At 39.6% G+C, this 20,848-nt stretch overlaps 1 protein-coding gene and 1 long non-coding RNA gene across 3 annotated transcripts in view; one reads left to right on the top strand and one right to left on the bottom strand.

The window, feature by feature from the left end:
- The first annotated feature begins 294 nt into the window (after nt 1–294).
- Nucleotides 295–12,439, top strand: LOC138177084 (membrane-spanning 4-domains subfamily A member 4A-like). Of its 2 annotated transcripts, XM_069108075.1 has the most exons (8): nt 297–493; nt 1,001–1,132; nt 2,415–2,583; nt 3,467–3,595; nt 6,834–6,890; nt 7,746–7,904; nt 9,303–9,404; nt 12,054–12,439. In XM_069108075.1, the coding sequence occupies exons 3-8, from the start codon at nt 2,458–2,460 to the stop codon at nt 12,189–12,191; spliced, it is 711 nt and encodes a 236-aa protein (XP_068964176.1). In that variant the 5' UTR covers nt 297–493; nt 1,001–1,132; nt 2,415–2,457; the 3' UTR covers nt 12,192–12,439. The 2 variants fall into 2 exon arrangements, with proteins under 2 accessions (XP_068964177.1, XP_068964176.1); XM_069108076.1 differs by lacking the exon at nt 1,001–1,132 and having other exon boundaries at nt 295–493.
- LOC138177086 (uncharacterized) overlaps nt 9,368–20,848 on the bottom strand; it is a 13,010-nt gene continuing 1,529 nt past the window's right edge. Inside the window, exons 2-4 of the long non-coding RNA XR_011172426.1 lie at nt 10,363–10,430; nt 9,896–9,951; nt 9,368–9,498 (exon numbers count right to left, since the gene is read on the bottom strand). This is a non-coding gene — a long non-coding RNA (uncharacterized lncRNA). The remainder of the gene's footprint in view (nt 9,499–9,895; nt 9,952–10,362; nt 10,431–20,848) is intronic.

Here is a 20,848-nt window from a genome sequence, read left to right on the forward strand (position 1 = left end):
ATTTTGATAAGATTCGCTGCTACTTCTGAATATCATATTTTTCAATACATAATAGTCTTTGACATCTTGAGGAATCCTTTGAAGACAAGATAATGACATTGACATTTGTCTAAGGCTTGAATAATCCAATGGACACATGATCTCCACCAATGCAGATTGCAATTCATCCACGCCTTCCTACCTTTTCTGACTTTTGTCCATGTCCTCCTAATAAGAGACAAATTTATGGCAAGAGTTTATCATTAGTCATTTCCTATGTTAGGAAGTAACAGTTCATGATTTTTGGAAACTGCTTACTGCAGTCATCATTTCACATAAGGAAGAGAAAACCAGTGGGAAGGGCATAGTGTCAGGGGAAAGAAGGAAGACAAGACAGGTTGGAACCCCAGTAGAAGATCTCCAGTTCATTGCAGCTCTATCTCTTCTCTCAGCAGACTGCGAGGAGGAAAACTAGAAGGCCAGGAGACCCTGGATGAGCTGAGGGAGAGGACAGGTAAGCACTATGGGTAGTTCCCATCCCTGGTTTCTGGAGAAGCTAGAACTCAGAGAAGAAGAATTTGGAAGGAATTTAAGGGAGCCCTGAGGGGGAAGGAGTATTCAAATCTTTGGATTCAGGGATTCACACCCAATACTGCTTTCCCCCTTTCACATCCTATGATATAAATGGTCTTCAAAGCCCAGTGCACACTTGGGGCATCCCACAATAATCTGTATCTTTTCTGACCTTCCAAAGCACTTCTTTCCCCTAGACTTTCCCAAAGATGGCTGTTAGAGGGTTTCCTTTTTCACTTCTCTTTCTTAGTCCATCCATTCTCCTTAGACAGAGGCAAGCTTTGGAAAATGAGGGGTTGTATTCCCCTGCCTCTTCCCTTGAGCCATAGTTGAACCCAGGTCTGGATTCATACTAGGCCCTCAAAGCTCCATGGAGTCAAGGAATCAGAATGGAATGGGCTCCTAGCTGGCTAATTTCACTTCTTCCTATTTATTTCCCCTATTCTAGACCTCCCCAGTACCCACAGAGTGCTGTGAAAGAATGAGAAGGTTGTTGGGAGAAGTCTGTCCACCCTCTATCTTGGGGAGATAAGTTTGAGCTGTGGGCTTTGTGCCCAACCTACTCCTGGCACAGAGCAAGGTGAGATTATTGATTGAATCCTTTTCATGGTCAGAATAGACTGATTTGTAAAAGTTTGTTTCTTACATTCACATTTAAGTAAGATCAATAGCCCCATTTATATGACTCATTCAAACAGTTCCCTCTCAATCAGTTGATCAACAAAAATTTATTAAATGAACACTATATGCCTAACTTAGCACTATTCTAGGTGTGCTTCATAGGGACACAGATTCAAAACTGAGACAGTCCCAATTCCCCTAGGAGATACAAGACATATAGGCAAGTGGGAGCAGGGGAAGAGTACTTTGGTCTAGGCAATCATGGAAGTTGCCTTCACGTGAAGCTTCAGGGCCACAGGTTGCTGAGCCCTTTTTCAGGGTTGATTTGCTTATTGTTTCCTGAGTATAAGTGAAGAGAGGGGATTGGGAGTGTGTGTATAAGGTGCCTGGATCCTGGTGTCCTATAGATGTTTAAATATAGCATAGTCTAAGCATTTGGGACAGCCAGGAAAGAGAGGGATGGATTGAATATCCACTTACCCACCAATGTTTTAATTCAGGCATCTCTACCCCCCACTTCCCTCAACTTTGGGGGTTAAAGTGGAAGGTCTCTGCAGGACCTTGAATGTGAGTCAAAATGATAGTTTTTAGTTTGGGACAAACAAGCATCTAGTACCAATCAGTCTCAAACTGCATGCAAGCCAATTCAGTTTGCTCTGATCTATGACTAGAGCCCAGCCTGTATGTACACGTGCCTTTGTTCACTTATAGAATGTGCCTGGAGAAAATATTTTGATCCATGCTGGTCCATACTTACAGACAGGAAAAAAATGTTAAAAGTATGTGTCTTATAATGATGGTTTTTAGCAGTGTTATCTTCCCCTGCGAAGGACATGACCCTTTGCCTTTGCATCTTAATGGGTATCTTTCAAGGTCTTTCATGTCTATCACCTCATTTTATTCTTTTAACAACCTAAGTTTTCTTTTCTCCAGACTAACCATTGCAAGTTTTTTTTCAGTCAACTTTCATATAGTATATTCTCTAGGCCTTGTGCCATTGTGGGTCCCCCCTTCCTGCATATTCTCCAGTTTATCAATGCTCTTCATAAACTATAAAACCCCAAACTGTTATTTGACCAGGGAGGAAGGCTTGGCATTATGAGTTCCATTGTTCCAGACACCATACTTCTTTTATTGTAGCCCAAGATCATGTTAGCTTCTTTTGGCCACCATATTTTTTTTTCTGAAGGGAAGGGCCCCCTGAACCCATGTTTCATGTGATTTCTTTTCTCTTCTTACAGCATCAGCAGTGACCTCATCAATTTCCAGGCAACTCCAAAGGGAATGTTCCCATCCTTTCCACAGTCAGGTTCTATTTCCCCACAAGGTTCAATGGGGACACCTATGCAATTTTATAAATCAAAAGCACACCTGCAGAAATTCCTGAAAGGGGAACCCAAGGTTCTGGGGGTGAGTCAGAGTTCCCATTCCTTGGAAAGTAGATTCATATATTTCTGGCTGGGAGAAACTTACAAGAATTCCCTCTACCAATATATCCAGACAACAACCCTACCATTTATAAGCTTAGAAAGTTGCTAGGAGACAGTAAGAAGCTCAGTGATGTGTCTGGGATCATAGAGTCAGTCTGTGTAAGAGTTAGGAAGACCTCAACCCAGGTCTTCCTAACCCTTCAGCAAGATCTCTATCCACTATGCTTTTCTGCCTCTCTTGATATTATACGATCCTAGGGTTTTGGAGCTGCATAAGACCTTAGAGATTTTTTTAGTCCAACCATCTATTTTACAGATTAAACAGATCAAAGTTGGATAGCTAGGTGGTGGAGTGGACAGAACCCTGCAAATGGAATCAAGAAGACTCATCTTTATGAGTTAAAAACTGGCCTCAGACACTTTCTAACTGTGTGACTCTGGGCAAGTCACTTAATCCCATTGACTTCAGTTTGCTCATATGTAAAATGAGCTAAAGAGGGAAATGGCAAAGCACTCCATTATCTCTGCCAAGAAAACCCCAAAGAGGACTACAAAGAGTTGGGCATGACCGTAAAATGAACAACAACAGAGGAAAGGTCTTGTCACAACTTTTGAGAGGTTTAAGGAGTAGAGCCAGACATTAAGCCTATTTCCTCTGACTTGAAATCTCAAATAATTGACCAGTTAAACAATAATAAACTTTTATTAAGCTTCTACTACATGCCAGTTACTCTGACCTCTTGCTCATGCCCAGTAAAGTTCTATAAAAACACCTTTGGGGAGGGCAAAAGAACATTGACTCCATTTCTAGAGAGAAGTGGGTAAGTCCTCTATGCACTCACCAATATCTCTTTCCCTTTTAGACTGTCCAGATCATGATTGCCCTGATGAACTTCACCTTAGGAATGGTTATCATTTTGATTCCTCTGAAAACTTCTGTATATGAGAATTTTCTGTGGTACACTGGCTACATATTCTGGGGAACAGCATTTGTGAGTAGAATTAATGAAACCAATTCTGAAATATGAAGTTTTTCCTTTTGTTTCTTGGAGATAGGAGTCAATCTCTTTGTCTACAATATGTCATTTATGCTCATTTTCAATTTTTAGTGGTGGAAATAGGGAAGGATTGATATTATAATATATATTACGTATTGCATATTATATATTATATGACATATAAAATGTGGTAATATATGATATATGATAATACTATACATGTTATACATTATAAATATATAATATACTCTATACAGTATACTGGGATGATAGATAGATGATAGATAGATAGATAGATAGATAGATAGATAGTATCCAATTCCATGGTAAGAAAGCCTCATCATTTTTTTATTATCAACAATTCAAAGTCCAATAGGATCAGAATTGTAGAGCTGGATTATGTCCATGTCTCTTTATTTTTACAAGCTCAGAACCATGAAGTGACTTACTGAAGGTCCCAAAGGTATTGAGCACCAGAGCAAGAATTTGTACCTTGGTATTCCTAGGTCTATCCACCCTGCCATGTTGTTGTGTAATCATTTGGAGAGAAATGAGCTTTCCACTCTCAATAGATTAATGATAACAATGGCTCATGATTCATAAATTTCAGAACCATCTAATCATAAGAACTTTCTAATACACATAGCCCAGATATTACCATCCTTATTTTACAAATGGGAAAACTGAGATTCAGTTGATGGCCTTCACTAGAGTCATGAAATTCTTTTGTATGTGAGTCAGGATTAGGATGCAAAGTACAGGGTTCAGTTAATTCTATGATAATGTTAAGACAACCAAACAACTGAATTTAAATATTTGACATACTCAGCAGATCAGTTCACCAGTAGCTCACTTCTCTTCAAAAATGATATAATTGGAATTCTTTAAAAAAAAATTTTTTTTGTAGCCTGATTGAGGATTGACTTTTCATGACCCTTTGGGCTGATTCATAAACCCAACCCACCAACATTCTGTAAAGACAGGTTTTTCCCAGAAGAGTGACCATGTGTTATCATACAAAGTCATTCTGAGTCATAGGCATAATGAGGCTCGCGGTTAGATTCACCCTTATCATTTTCCGTTGGAACTCCCAATCCCTAACTGAGGTGCTCTGAGCTTATGCAAAATAACTCACTATTGATTCTTGAGTGTGAAACATTTATCAAATAAGAGAGAAAAAGCAAGAATAATCATAGTATTTAACAAATTAAATGTAAGAGCAGGAACTCATTTTACTCAGCAGAAGAAATAATCAAAATGTAACAGTCCACCTGTAAACATACATTGGAGAGAATGAGCATGCACCTATGGAAACCTAACAGGAAGTCACATATAGAACAACTCACTCTATATTATCACCACTGATATTCTTATTGTCTTCAAGAAATAGTCTGTACCATGCATCACCTGCTGGGCAAAAGAACTCTGCTATCAGCTCCCCTCCTCATTCTCACAGCTCTTCTGTTATACAAACCTAACTCTCTGACTTTTGAGTCATGGAAACAATATCAAGCTCTTTTCTCAAACAGCCATCCTTATTAGGAGGCTAAGAAATTGTTCCTTTTTAAAAAGAAAAAAGATATCACTATAGCTATGAATGAAGATGCACATTTCATCGTTCATGCTCTTTTTCTTCCTCTTGACATATGTAGAACTCTCTAGGGAAGCACACGTAATCATGAAAGGTTTCCCCTTATCAGGAGGAATATGGCACTAGATGACAATAAGCTTCCAAAAGGAGAGGATTGTGCTTTTCCTTTCCCCAAAGCCACATCTTTTTTTCAATAGAATATTTATGTATTTGATCAGCTTTCTCAGTGGACTCCACCTGAAACATCTTATTTAATTTTCTGACTCAGCAAACAGATACGGACTAAAGGCTTACTATGTGCCAGTTCCTCTGCTGAGAGCTAGGGATACAAAAAGGGAAAAGACCATTCCTGCTTTCAGGTAGCTTATAATCTAATGGGGGAAGACAGCACATAAAATGAAACTGAAAATTGTGGGCAGGTGAAAAGGTATCCAGTATGGGGACATGAAGAAGATCTACAGCTAAGTAAGAAAGAATGATCTTATAGGAGTTCCACATCCACTCTTTTCAATTAGGAGGGAAGGGTCCCAGGACCAAGAGGAACTGATGAGGTATAAGCTTCAGAATTGATGCTATTGTACAAGAGGTTTCCTCCACTCTTCTCCTTTAAGTAGTAGGTAATAAATAAGCACCATGGTCAGCACCCCTCTTTAGGCAGCTTCTATATCTACTGTTTGATTGATCTTCTGACTTTCTATGCTCTGTGCTGTCCAGATTTTTCTTCTTGTCTCCTCTCTCCTATACCTTCTAATGACTCAAATCAGGAGCTCTTTGTATTTAGTCACCCCTGACTACCTTATGATGTGAAACTCAAAAAATCCACTCTTCTTCCAGGTATGATTAGAGCAACCCCTATATAATCTTCCAGTGTTTCTCCAACTAGTTTGTAAGACATTATTTTAACGCTGAAACCAGCTATATGTAAAGGAACTAATGGATAACAGGGAAGCACAACACCATGCTCTCAGTCAATGTTGTGCTTTCAAACAAATCCTTTCAGTATATTAATTTGAGGTAGAAGTTTTCTCTCAGGTCCTCACAATGATTTGTGAATCTCATTATACACTCAGAGATACACATGAAGAAAATACAGAAACAAATACATGCCTACACACACATATATTTATTGATAGATAGATCAAGAGACAGATAAAGGGGTGGCTGGGTGGTGCAGTGAATAGAGCACCGGCCCTGGACTCAGGAGGACCTGACACCAGCTTCATACACTTAATGCTTACTAGCTAAGTGACTTTGGTCAAGTCACTTAACCCCAATTGCCCTGCCCTCCCCCCTCCAAAAAAAGGCAAAAAGAGATATATAGAAATACATCTGAAAAGTCTTGTCTCTTCTCAAACTTTCATCAAATATAAGCCATAAGAGACTAACCTTGCTTTCATTTTTACATGGTTACTTGAATTCAGAGTGATTTGTGTTAATTTCCATTATGAAAAGAAGGCAAGTCCAACAATTGCTCCTTGGAAATGTTTATGAAACAACTGGGGCATGTAATAGAGTCACAAGAGACATCAATTCTCAGGGATAGGAGAGGCAAATCTCAGTGAATGGCTGGGCAAGGGTGAGTACAATGGAGACCAAAATGAAAGTTGTAGGGCATTCATGTATGACATCTTCTGTCCACAGTTCATTATCTCTGGTTCCCTTTCCATTGCTGCAGAGAACAGAGCCACAAATACTCTGGTGAGTGACATTCCCTCCATGTCTGTAGCTCAAAAAGAAGAACTTTTTGATCTCTTTTCTGCTGTCTGGGAAGAAAAGGGATAAATGAACAGGTCATTGAGAGACAGGCTCAGCAACCCTTGGCTGGGCCATAGTATGCTTTCCTGACCAATTCCCATGGCTGGGCTTGTAACTTGGGGTGACATAGGGTACGAATCCCTGGTGGCTGCTCCTCGATTATTCAGGCTGCTACCTGGGAAAGTCTGCAATCATGCCAGAAGAAATAAAATCATTCTCTTGACTTCTCAGTTCCCTTGCTCTCTTCGATTATCTTTATGTAAAAATACATTAAAGGGAGTATCTAAGTGGTGGTGTAGTAGATAGAGTGCTTGACCTGAAGTCAGAAAGACTCATCTTCTTGAGTTCAAAGCTAGCCTCAAGCATTTACTAGATGTGTAACCTTGGGCAAGTCACTCAACTCTATTTGTCTCAGCTCCTCATTGATTAAATGAGCTAGAGAAGGAGATGACAAATCACTCTAGGATCTTTGTCAGGAAAACCCCAAATAGGGGTCACAAAAGTCTGATATGACTGAAATGACTGAACAACAACAATGACAATGACAGCAACAACAACAACAAGGGACCCCATTACAGATGTTGCATTGCCTAGAATGTAAAGACTTAGGGAACTAAGCAGTTGTTCAATTGGTCCTTGTATTGAGAGAAACTTGTATAATCTCAAGTTGATAATAGTCGCTAAATAGGTGCATCATTCTCTTGCTCTTGGATGCACATCTGTATGTCAAACGTGGTAGCAGCTCCATAAACATGTGTTAACGAGTTGACAAATGAATGGATTCTTGCTTGCTTTTAGGTGCAGAGCAGTCTAGCAATGAACGTTGTAAGCTCGGTGGTGGCAGGATTGGGGATCATCCTTTTCTTAGTCAACTTGTTTGTGATGGATACAATCTATTATTTTTGTCATTTTGAAGGTTCCCTTGATCCCTGTCTTCTGGGCATGTATATAATGCTGGTGAGTACTTTCAAATTGGAGCCAGTTCTGACCATGGCTCTTTGGTATGGGCAATCTTTATAGGTCAGGACAGACACCAAGTGTCCTGCAGAGCTCTGAACCTTTAAGAAGAAATTTGCTTGAGTTAGGAAACAAGAGGAAATTCCTGAATATATCTGGTTATTCCTATCTTTTGAATCAGAAATGTGAATTCTGAGAACTCCAAAAGGTCAAAAAGCAATGAGCATTTCCATTCAGTTCAGCTCATTCCCATTCAATTCAATTCAACAAATAAGCATCTGGATATGCAGTTATCACTACTTGTGAGGTGATATGCTCTGCAAGGGCAATGCAAAGATAAGGAAAAAATACCCATGGTTCTTGCTGTCCAAAAACGTACTGTCTCATTTGGTCTTTGGGGAAGGCCAGGGAAGTGACAAAGAAATCTGAGCTAGAAGAGGCAAGGTAAATGTGAAGGCAAGTTTCAGGAAATGTTTGAGGAGAAAGAACCCACTTTTGAATGAAGGAGAGAGTGGTATCAAGAAAGTCTTTAAGGACAGAATGCTAGCTCAGGAGAATTTGGAAGGAAAGGAAGAACCAGCAGATAAACATGTGCCTCTTCCAGACCTGTAGTCAGTGTGGGAGAGATCAGGGCAAGAATGGGGAATAGAGATGAGAAGAGAAGAGTGCATGCAGTCAGATTATCAGGATGACCAAGGCAAGAACTACACATGAGGAATAAGCTCAGCAAGAAAGAGCCTCTCTGAGAATACTTTTGCTCCCTACTCCTCCCTTCCCCTCCCTTCCCCTTAGTGGATTGTAAACTTTTAAATGCATGCCTAGGCCTGCACCTCTGACTGATGGCTGCAGGCACCATTGTAGGATGGGAGACTACTGGGATTGACAGAACACCCAAGAGCCATGAAATCTTCAAAGAAAACAAACAGAAATCACCCTGGGTCAGAACTCTGTCTCCTAGAGAGCATAGGTTTTCCTTTATCAAACAAAGCTGTGTTGAGCACACATGACTTACCCAGATGGCTGCCAGCCTAGTTTGTGGATGGGATAGAGCACAAGAGAGGAATGCCTGCATGACCTTAGGTCACTTTGCTGACTATGCAAAACAGGGGTGGACATTCTTGCACAATATATGATGACACAAGATTATTGTGAGGAAAGTGCTTTGTGGGTCTTAAATGTGACATTGTTCTTGCTAAAAGAAATAATAACAAGCATTCATACTGCATTTTAAGGTTTGTGAAAGGCTTTTTATATATCTTAGGTTTTGTTTCCAGATAATCACCCTCCTCCTGTCTTGCATCCTTTAATCTGCCATTTCATTTTTTTTTCTTCTTGAGTCGTTTGAAGTGGGGCTTTGTGTCCAGCCCTCACTATTCTGTCTTTGACCCATCTTTATAGGGAATCAAAGTGATTCTGCTGATCCTTGCTATTTTGGAACTTGCCATCTCCCTTGCGATATCAAGTTTTGGCTGCAAAGCCACCTGCTGTAATCAGAGCTCGGTGAGTAGATGACATCATGTGGTGCCTCTGTAGCTTTGGTGAGATTGCCAGAGGGTTTATCCTGGGACGATCAGCAAGTGCAGCCTTTCAAGAACTAGTGAGAGAACAGCCTACCTTCAGAAAGGTTTATTTGTGTGTCTCTGCCCCCATACCCCTAAACATCATATCCAGTGTCAGAGACCAACCATCCCCTGGGGCCACCAGTAGGGATATCAAGAATCCTCAGGCACTAAAAAGTGCACCCTTTCTAACTACCACTACTCAACTGAGACTGCTTTACTGTAGTATAGTGTAGTAGGTATAGTATAGTACAGTATAGTATGGTATAGTGTAGTATAGTATGGTATAGTATATATATATTTATAGTATACAGCATACTATATAAATTTTTATTTTTCCTGAATAAGAAAAATAATTTAGGTAACATTGTCATTTTTTCTTAGATTGTCATAGTCTATAAATGAGTAATTAATATTTCTTCAATTACTTACATATTATTTCTGCAAAGAGTGTGTTGTAGTTAGATTCAAATTGTTCCTGGAGGTTCCTAGAATGAGATAGATTCTCAAATGATTTATAGTTCTCTATTTATTTTAAGTGGAATTTCTGCTTCAATGTCTTGCTACTGGGTGGGATTTTTTTAAACAACATACAAAAATAGTAATGATATTTGTACTTCTATAGTCTTCAAATTTTCTTATGTCAATTATTTTATTTGACTCTGGGGTTGTCTAAAAAGACCATCATATCATCTCACCAGAGTGATAATTTTGTTTTTTTTCTTTGCTTGCAGTTTTATCGATTTGTATTTCTTGTCTTATTGCTATAGCTAGAACTTTGTGAAATATTAGTGATGAAAATAGAATTCTTGCTTTACTTCTGATTCTATGGGAAAGACCGCTATCATTTTCCCATTACATATAATGTTGGTTCTTGGTTTTAAATAGATTCTACCTACCTTATGTAGCAGCAAGCATCCCAGCATCCCCAGGGTGGCTACCAACACAGGTTCTTAGATCTGCTTTTCTAAAGGAAAGCAACTCAAAATGGGTTAACAATCTTGCTTTAATCAATCAAACATACATCGTTTACCTAGTTCAGGGGCAAAAGGTCAGCACCCTGAACTTCAGAGTATACAGAGGTTACAAGCAGAAGTTACAAGACAGAAACATTTCAGCAGACAGGCTTCCAAACTGTCCAACCATTACATACATCCACACCTAATCACAGTTACCAGAGAGGAAAGCATCAACATCTGGGTTTTCAAAGCCAGGGGGCTCTCAAAAGCTGCCCAGAGTCTCATCTGGTCAAATCACACAACACTTCTAAAAGTGAGCCCCAAAGCAAAGCCTCCCATAAAGGCTTTTATATAGCCTTCTCCTGGCTCAGAGAATGTAACAACCCTCTTTACCCACTACCCAATTACAAAGCACCAAGATGTGGGTGTTCCTGAAAAACAAGCCTCCCACCACAGGCTCCAAGTGCACTTAACCTAGTGTCAGGGAAGATCTTAAAAATTTACATTCCTATAACACCATATTAACTTAGCACAGTGAATAGAGCACAGATCTTAGAGTCAGAAAGACTTGAGTTCAAATTCAGCCTCAGATACTATTTGTGTGACCTTAGGCAAGTCACTTAATCCTGTTTGCTTCAGTTTCCTCATCTGTAAAATGAACTAGAGAAGAAAATGGCAAACCACTTTGCCAAGAAAACTCCAAAGGGGGTCATGAAGAGTTGGGCTCAACTTAACAATGAAAAAAATGTACCATATTAAGAAAAAGTAAATTTGTTCCCTTAAAAATAAAAAAAAAACTCTTAAAACACTAAAAAGTCATTTTAAGAGAAATTGATAATTTTTTCTCAAAAGCTTTTTCTATGTCTTTTTATACAATCATACTATTTTTGGTATTCTTATTATTAATATTGTTTATTTTACTCCACAACTAGGTAGACATTGTACCCCAGTTAAGAATAAAGAATGAGGGAACATTTTGATTTCTCTCCCTTGGCTCCAAAGAGAAGGCATAGAAATTGACCAAGGGAGTGCCAAGGATTTCTCCATTGGCCAAGGGAGTTTGATGACTTCACATCCTAGTGAGTCTGTATCTGGGATTTTTCATCTACCTAGAAAGAGTATGAGGCATATCTGTCAACAACCTGCTGAAGATGACTAGAGGGGCACCATCTGGGTCATGATATGCCCCACCTAGACTAAGGGCATATCTTTAAATCTCTTTAATTGCTTTGGTTATTCTGAGCTTTCTGACTTCGTGTCATATATTTGTATTCAGTATAAATAAAGGAAGCAATTACAGAAACAGTCTCTCCCAACTCCCTCTTTTGAGAATTCAAAGAGTAGCCCATTCAAGAGTGACTGCAGATTGAGTGTGAGGGCTTGAGGGGAAGGATGCCATAGGCCAGAAAGGTGGTGGGAAGAGAGCAGGACAGTGCTGAGAGGGAACTGGAAGAAGTGTAAATGAGAAGTTGGCCAGCCAGTGCCATCACAATGCCATCCTTCCACTTGCTTTTAGCCAGGGCCAGCCCTTGGCATAAAAGATTTTCAGAGATTTCCCCCCCTGACAATTGCTTCACTTCTCTTTCTGTATCCTTGGGTGACTCATGAATACAATTTCTGTTTGCTTGCAGGTCAACCTTATCATGCCTCCTCCACCCTATGTACCAGAGAACCCAGGTGCTGAGGTCTCCCAAGGAGAGACAATGCTTCAAAGCCCAGTTGCTGACACCACTATATTGCCCGGAAGCCGTCCTGACAGTTTCATATAAAACACATGCTTTCCTGTTCACAGGGAAGGCTCCTTCTGTTACTGGTTGTTTCTCAATGAAACATAGAGCAAAGTGACTATTTTCCTGGAATTCTTTGTTTAACAGTTGACTTCAACCCTGGCAATGGACTAATCACATCTGCTTATTTTTCCACAACAACTCTGATTATCTCAGTATTTGCTCATAATACTATCAGCAAAAATGTCAATAAATCATATTTTTCCTTGGCTGTACACCAAGGCTAACCTGTCTAAGCTTATGAATACTAGGAAATAAGGTCCCTAGAAGATAAGGGAAGAAGGAGAAATGAAATTGGTGGCACAAAACTAGATCCTCTCCCATAGCCCATGAATGAAGATTCTCGACTTGTAGAATTTTTTGCTGTTTTCACCTGGGGATTTGCTGTGATTTTCTACCTCCAGCATTCTGGACTCCATCATCTTTGCTCTTTGACCTCTTTGTTTGCTCTTCCAGCACACTGGTCATTGAAGAAAATACCTCCTTTCTACCTTGCCCCCCTCTTAGTAGGCATGTTTGAAGGAACTTACTGTGACCTCAAAGATCCTGCATCCTTTTCTGACCCCACAGTGGCCCACCAAATCAGAAATTGGTTCATAATTGCCGCTTCCTCTACCACCAAAGTCTCCTTTTAAGGCTTCCTGGTTCAGTGTATTATAAAAAAAAAAGACCTTGGGATTGGGAGTCCTAAGGACTGGGCATGCAAATGCTGTCTCTGAGGCTTCTTATCTGCGAAACCAAAGCCTTTCCTTTTCTGAACCTCAGTTTCCTTTCCTGTAATTTAGAAAGCAGACCTAGCCTTCTTATCTCACAGGATTGCCATGAACATGACGTGGCATACCATGTTTCCCTGATAATAAGACCTATCCCGAAAATAAGCCCTCCCCTTACTGTGTAAGATTCCTCTAAAATAAGCCCTCCCCTGAAAATAAGCCCTATTGAGATTGCTACTGTAGTGAAGGTGATCCCCTGCGCTACACGCTACATTACAGTACCCTCTGTATGCACTGTCTCCCTACCCCCCTCCCGTGAAACGCACGCCGCACTCCGAGCTGCATCCAATCAGAGCTGCAGCAGTGAGCGCGTCATCCTGTTCTTCCCCAGTGATTTGCTTGTTGAATAAAGGTACATTTTTTTGTTCACATTTACCTGTTTATTAAAATTGCTGTCAATGTTCATTAAAATAAGCCCTCCCTTGAAAATAAGCCCTCTGGTGTTTTTCTGTCCAAAAAAATAATAAGACAGTGTCTTATTATCGGGAAAACACAGTAGCATATGTCAAGTGCTTTGTAAACCTGAGAGTGCCAGTATGTGTCAGCAAAGTGAATATACATATACCTGAATATACATCTGGCCTCAGACTTTTTTTTTCTTTGCTTTTTGGAGGGAGGAGGGCAGGGCAATTGGAGTTAAGTGACTTGCCCAAGGTCACATGGCTAGTAAATGTTCAGTGTCTGAAACCAGATTTGAACTCAGGTGCTCTATTCACTGCACCACCTAGCCGCCCATTGGCCTCAGACTCTTACCAGATGTGTGACTCTGGCCAAGTCACTTAACCTTCCTCAGCCCCAGTTTTCTCATCGGTAAAATGAAGACAAGAAGCACCTACTTCATGAAGGTTTTTTTGAGGATCAGATGAAATAATGTTTGTAAAGTGTTGTGCAAACCTTAATTAGCTATATAAATGATATATAGCTACATATACATATATGGTGCTATATATGTTATATACGATACTATAAATTATATATGTATATGTGCATATATAAATATGTATGATCCTATACATATGGTATTATAAACTACATAGACACACATATAATGAGCCATACAAATGCTAACTAGCTAGCCATCATGTCAAGTATTCTTATTTCTCCAAAGTTCCCTCTTATTGTAGTATAGACTTAGATGAGCTGGCCACTGGCTCTGGCAAAACTTTGGAAATGAAGGAAATTAGGTCCAAATACTTTGTGATTTCCCTTGCTCCAGATGGGCTCTAAAGTTCCAATTCAAATATTCACTGAAGTAGGATTTTATATCTATTATAACAATAACAATAAGCAATAATAACTAGCATTTATTTTTTTTAAGGTTTGGAAAATGCTTCACAAGTAATTTGTCATTTTATCCTCACAGCAACTCTGAGTTGTAGAGACCAATTGGTTAAATGATTTACCCAGGGTCATGCAGCTGGGAAGTAATTGTCTGAGGCATGCTTTGAACTCAGTTTTTCTGGAAACCAGACTCAGTACTCTAGTCAAAGCTTTTCTGCCTCTGTTAAGGTTCAAATTATAGTGTGGCTCAGTGGAAAGAATACTACTGACCTTGGAGTCAAGTTGATATCATGGGACCTGGAAATGACCAAGACCTCTGACCTTTAATAACTGTGAGAACACTGAAAAATTACTTCATATCTTTAGGCCTCATTTTCCTTATATGTAAAATGGGAGGACTTGATTAATCTCATTTACATTCTAAGTCCTAGGGAAGTAATTAGCATGTGTTCTGATACTTTCTCACCAATTACTAAAACTGCATCATTTATCTTATTAATTAATTAATACTTCATTTGTGAGCCCCTACTCCAGTTTAGGAAGTGCTATTTATTAAGGTAAATTAGAGAAAACTCTTTCCCCAGGGGCTTTTGCTCATTTCCTGTGATATAATCCACACCTTTTCTCAATAACTTTAATTTAAATAAATATTTGGTACAATTTATTAACTACAAAATAAATAATAAAAGTGTTCAAATAATTACTTAAGATGCATCTGCTGTGGTAACAATCACATTCAGTGTCTCTTCTAACCTCTGGTAGTAACTTTCCCATCCTAGAAGAAAATGTTCACCATTCAGATCTCTCAAAATGCCAATGAAAGTATCTTCTCAAGAATTCAGTTCCTAAGATTTTTTTCTTTTCAAAAGATAAGAGATAAAACAGTTTTCAAAGTAAAAGACTTTTTTTTTTTTAGTCTTTTCATTCAGTTTTTTCACTGTTTCTCTCAAACCATCACAGTTAATAATATGTACAGAAAAGTAATTGAATTCTTGGTCTCCTCACATAATCTTCAAGGAAAGACAGTTAAATGTCTGTGACTAAGATTTCATTGCCTCTTAAAGAAGAATAACAAATAGGAAAGCAAGCAAGCATTGTCTATAGTCCCTTTGGGAAAGGTCATTGAAGTTGGTGTTAAAATATAGTAAGGTCCACTTCTGGGTCAGGTTAACAAGACAAGAAACTAGATTTTCTCTGGTCCTCATGACCTCTCAAAGTTCTCCAAAAACAGAAATTATGCACCAAAGATAAAACAAATTCAGCTCTCTCCTGGAAACCAAAATATGTAAAAAAAAACAGAACAAAACAAAATCCAAGAACTGATGCTTCCTGACTCTGAGCTCACTCAGCTTCCCTGCCCCACCTCCTACAGTACCAACAGCAAGGTTGAACTAGCAGACCCATGTATGCAACACAAACTTTCATCAAAACCCTCTCCTACATGTTGGGCCTCCCTCCCTCTTTCCAGTGCTGTGGGATCATGACTTCAGGCTGTGGAAGTTAACTTGGGCCTCAACAGCCAGCTTGGCCACAGCCCTTCAGGAACAAAAACCTTCTTAGGGCTACCACCCCAAAGCACCAGCACTGCAAAGCTCTGCAATGTCAGTACCAGGGAAAGCAAATTCTGTACTGCTGGCATCATGGAAGAGAATTAAGGAACAGAAGGAGTGGGACAAGTCGCCAAGACAAGATATGTGTATGGGGATCATGCAGCACTCCACCAACCCTGAGGAAAGAGACGGGGTCAGTTCTGTCCATCCTAACATAATGAACCATGAATCGTCCATTGTGGGAGGATAAGCTTTCAGGTCCAACTCTCAAAGAAACCACCATCAGAGGAGAGGGAGTCAGGAAGTGAGTGATAAGGAAAATAAGGGGTGGAGGGAAGAGATTGAACATGCCAAATATTCCAAAAAGAAGAAATCTCAAAGACCTTGAACATAAACAGATAAATCAACAGGAAAAACAGTAACAACAGAAGGAAATATGGTCTCCAGATCTATTAAAGAAATTCAGATCTACCTACCTACCTACCTATCTATCTATTTATCTATCTATCTATCTATCTATCTATCTATCTATCTATCTATCTATCTATCTATCTATCTATCTATCTATCTGTCTGTGTGTCTGTCTATCTATCTATCTATCTGTCTGTGTGTCTGTCTATCTACATCTTTATCTATATAGATCTATCTATCTATGCTACAGAATGAAGGAAAATGAACCAACGCTTGATGAGACAGAGGACCCTGTAGAATCTGAGAAGGTAGAACCAAAACATGCTGTTCCTAAATAGTTTAAAAGAGAAATGAAAATTATGAGAGCAGAATTTTACTTCCTGAATTTATAGCAAAAAGAATGAGCAGAAAGAAAAACTTGAATCTTTAATGGCAATTTTCACCAAAGAAACAAAAGAGAGAATAACAGAAGTGAAAGACAACCTAGGAGAAGTGAAAAATAAGAAAATAAAAGGAAAACATTCACTCTGTAAGCAAAATATATGGATCTTGAAGACAGGATGAATAGAGACAATCTTAAGGTCATACATCTTCCAGAACGTGATGGATAAAACAAAACAAAAAGCCTTAGTACCACAGAATAGAAGGGCTCAGGAACTTCTGAACATAGAAAATTCAATTCCAATTGAAAGTATTCACAGATCGCCTCCAGAAAAAGAGAAACAAAAGCAAGCAAGCAAACAAAAACTAGGCTGCAAATGCAAAAACACAGTGGTTAAATTTAGCAATTCATTTCAGAAACAAGAAGTCCTCCATGCCATCAGAAAAAAGCTATCCAGATACAAAGGAGAGGCCATTCAAATGACCCAGTACTATTCCACATCCAGTAGAACAAGGAGGAGCGAATGGAATAACACATTCCAAAGAGCCCTGGAGCTCCGAACACAGTTCAGGGTGATCTGGACTTCAAATCTCAGCTTCACCATACAGGACAAAAGACAGATGTTAAATAATAGAGAAGAGATTGAAGCTTTTAAAAAATAAAGCCAGAAATGAAAAGATTATTTCCTTCTTGAATATCTGAAACAACAGAGGAGTGAAAAAATGCAGACAGTGACATTAACAGAGAGACAAGAGAAATAGCAGTAAGAGGCTTATTTCTAAAAGTTTACAAGGAGAGAGGGGTGAATGGGGATAGAAGCAGTGACAGGTGAATGATTCTTTTATGGGAAGACATAACATCACGGGAAGGTACATGACAGCAGGAGAGGGGAGTAGGAAGAGAGAGGAGTGATACATGGAGATAGAAGGAAAGACTAGTAGTGAGGGGAAGGTGACCTTTGTGGTCTCAGAAAGAAAAGAGCCTACAGAAAATGGAGAGGGGAAAGACTGAAAAAGGGAACATGGGAAGATTATAGAAGAGTTTTTGGAATCAAACAGTAGAGATATCTGAATTCTTCATACAATCAAAGCTTTCAAGCTATTCATTCTAGACTCTATCCTCTATGTACTTTCTGACACTGCCTTGTAGGGCTTATTACCTGTACTCAAGGAGCTTACCATTTAATGGAGGAAAACAACACATTAAATGAAGTTGAAAAAATGCACAATAAGTGGATCTTACTCTTTTTACTCTTGGAGTCATCTCTGTGCCTTGAACAGAAATGGCCTCTCCATAACCATGTATTATTGGGTTGACTAATTAATTCTTACTTGCTTTCAGGTCCAAAGCAGCCTGGAAATGAATACAATTAGCTCAGCAGTGGCAGGGCTGGGGATCATGCTTTTCTCAGTCAACTTGGGAATGGTTGATCAATTCCACTATTACTGTTAACCAACATTGCTTGTGACAGTTATTGTGATGTCTGTGCTTTGGGGCAATTTGCATTACTGGTGAGTATTTCAAGCTGGAGCCTGTTATAACCACAGATCTTGGTACTGGGCAATCTTTACAGATCAGAGCAGAGATATCAGGGTCCTCCAGAAGTTCAGATCTTTAAGGAGAAGCAGGCTGGTTGGATTGGGAAATTAGCGGAGTTTCCTTAATAATTCTGCTATTATTCTCATGGTGGTCTTAGTAAAAAATGTAAATTTTGAGAACTCCATAGGGTCAAAAGCAATTCATATTTCCATGCAGCTCACTTCATGCCCACTAAATTCAATTCAACAGATGAGTATCCAGTTACTTCCATGTGTGAGGTATATACTCTGTTTTGGAAATAGAAAGATGAAAATGAATGCCACAGTTCAGACTGTCAAAAAACTTACTTCATTATTTGTTTTTTGAGGAAGAACAAGTGTGGAAAATAAGAGATCTCTGACTCTGGAGGGCAAGATAATTGTGAAGTAGGACTTTAGGAAATATTTGAAAAGAGAGAAGCCATTTTTTTATTTTTACTGATGGAGGTAGGGTGGTGAGTCAAGAAAATCTTTAAGGAGTGAATGGCAAATGAGATGGACCTTGAAAGAACAGAAAGGCTTCAGCAGATGAACATGGCATGTACTAGAGCCTATTTCTGACCTGTGCTTGGTGCAGGCAAGGCCAAATGATAAGGAAAGAGAGAAGGGCAAGGTTAGGAGATTGAATGTCTAAGGCTAGACTGGTTAGATTTAGGAAAGACGAATGAATGCAGCAAGAGATAAGATCAAAGGATGATGAAGGTTGGAACTACAGACTAGAAAAGAGTTTAGCAAGGAAGAGCTCCTCAAACCAATATCTCTGCTTCCCTCTCTATAAAAGTGTCTCCTATGCTTTCAAGTGTACTCTTAGGATCAGGTCTTTGGTGGCTGCAGGCACATTGTGAGCTTGGTGCCCTAAGGGTGCTTGAGCAAATCAGAATCACCAAATCTGTAAGGAAAAGAAATGAAAATTGAACCCTGGCTAGAACTCTGTTTCCTTCTAGGGGATTTGGGGTTTCCTTTACCAAACAAACCTGTGCTGAGGATCCATGACATACCAGTTGGATGCCAGCCTACTTTGTGTATGGAATGGAACACAAGGAAAGAATGCATACATGATCATAAGCAGGCTGGTTTGCATTTCTGAGTCTCAGTTTGCTGATGTACAAAATGGGGAGGGTAATTCTTGTACAATGTATCACACAGGATTATTGTGAAGAAAGTTCTTTGTGAATCTTAAAGTGCATTGAAATGTGCCATTATTATTGAGTATAATGATAAGCTAATATTCATAACTGCACTTCAAGGTTTGCCAAAATCTTTATATATGTCTCTCACCTCCTGTCTAGACCCACTCAATACTCTCCTTTATCTTACTTCTTCCTGAATTGTTAGCAGTGGGACCTTGTGTCCACCTCTCCTTATTCTCTGGGCCCTTTCCCTGGGGAATTAATGTAATTTTACTGATTCTAACTGTTTTAGAACTTGCCATTTCCCTGACAGTCTTGAAATTCATCTGTAAGGCAATCTGTTGTGGTCAGGGTAGAGGGAATAACTGATGTCATGTGGTGACCCTCTCAATTTGGTGGGAATGTGCCATAGTTCTTCTAGGAGAATTAACAAATAGGTCCTTTCAAAGACTATTGAGAAGACAAGTTTTCTTCAGGGTGGACAACCAAGGAATCTCTTGTATATCTCTCCCTCCATACTCCTAAGTATAAATTCCAGTGTTAGGGACCAATCAGTCCCTAGAGCCACCAGTGGGTACAACGAGATTCCCATGCACTGAGGGACAACTCTCTAAGCAAACCTTTCCTTCCTCTCCCCCCCACTGTTATTCCAGGACTTCACTATTCATTCCACAACTATACAGGAACTATATCCTTGGTAAAGGGTAGAAAAGTCAGGGGTGCATCTTGTTTTCTCTACCTTGCCTCCAAAGTCTCAGGATAGGGATTGTCTAGGGCATATTCATGTCTCATCAATTGGGGATAGTTTGGGACTTCCTGGGACAGTGTCATGGTTTTGTATTCAGACTAAACAAATGAGACAATTACAGGGTCAGTCTTCTACTACTTCTACTACCTCTTCATCCCTCTTTTGGGCCAGTTCAGAAAGTAGCAACCAAGAAGGACCTTGGAGAAAGAGTAAGAGAAAGGGAAGATAGTCAAAAGCTAGAAAGGAGGAAGGGAAGAGAAGAGGGCAAGTGGATGGAGGTGGTGAGAGTACAAAGGAAGAATGAGAGGACATGAGGAGCTAGCCATTCAGTACCCTCATAATGCCACCTTTCCTGTCTAGTTTAATCAAAGTCTTAGCATAAAGGTGATAGTCACTAGAGATTTTTGCTTCAGCCATCCCTTCAGCTCTCTTCCTGACTTATGTATGGGGTTTCTATTGGTCTTACAAGTCACCTTCTTCATGCCTCTCTCTCCTACATGCCAGAAAATCCAGCTGCTGAAGCCTACAAAGGAAGGGATGTGTTTCAAAGCCCAGTTGCTCACGCAACTGCATTGCGAAGAAGCCATCCTGATAGTTTCATATAGACCACATGCTTCCCTATTCTCAGGAAAGGCTCATTCCCTAAATGGCTGTTGCACAATGAGATGCAGAGCACATTTACTATGCTTTCTTGGACTTCTTTGATAATCGTCACCTTTAGCCTTGGTCATGGACCCCTCACTTCCTCTCTCTCTCTCCCTCTCCCTCTCCCTCTCCCTCTCCCTCT

The sequence above is a fragment of the Petaurus breviceps genome, unplaced genomic scaffold (genome assembly GCF_028583685.1).
Source record: "Petaurus breviceps papuanus isolate PSGF00001 unplaced genomic scaffold, PetGlider_PUasm1.0 90330, whole genome shotgun sequence".
NCBI classification, from domain to species: domain Eukaryota; kingdom Metazoa; phylum Chordata; class Mammalia; order Diprotodontia; family Petauridae; genus Petaurus; species Petaurus breviceps.

What these genes read in the sequence shown, in the direction of transcription:
- LOC138177084 (XM_069108076.1), top strand. Translation starts at nt 2,458, where the DNA reads ATGTTCCCATCCTTTCCACAGTCAGGTTCTATTTCCCCACAAGGTTCA. An exon ending in TGGGCATGTATATAATGCTG is followed by an intron (nt 7,905 to 9,302) that starts GTGAGTACTTTC and finishes CCATCTTTATAG; the next exon opens with GGAATCAAAGTGATTCTGCT. An exon ending in CCTGCTGTAATCAGAGCTCG is followed by an intron (nt 9,405 to 12,053) that starts GTGAGTAGATGA and finishes GTTTGCTTGCAG; the next exon opens with GTCAACCTTATCATGCCTCC.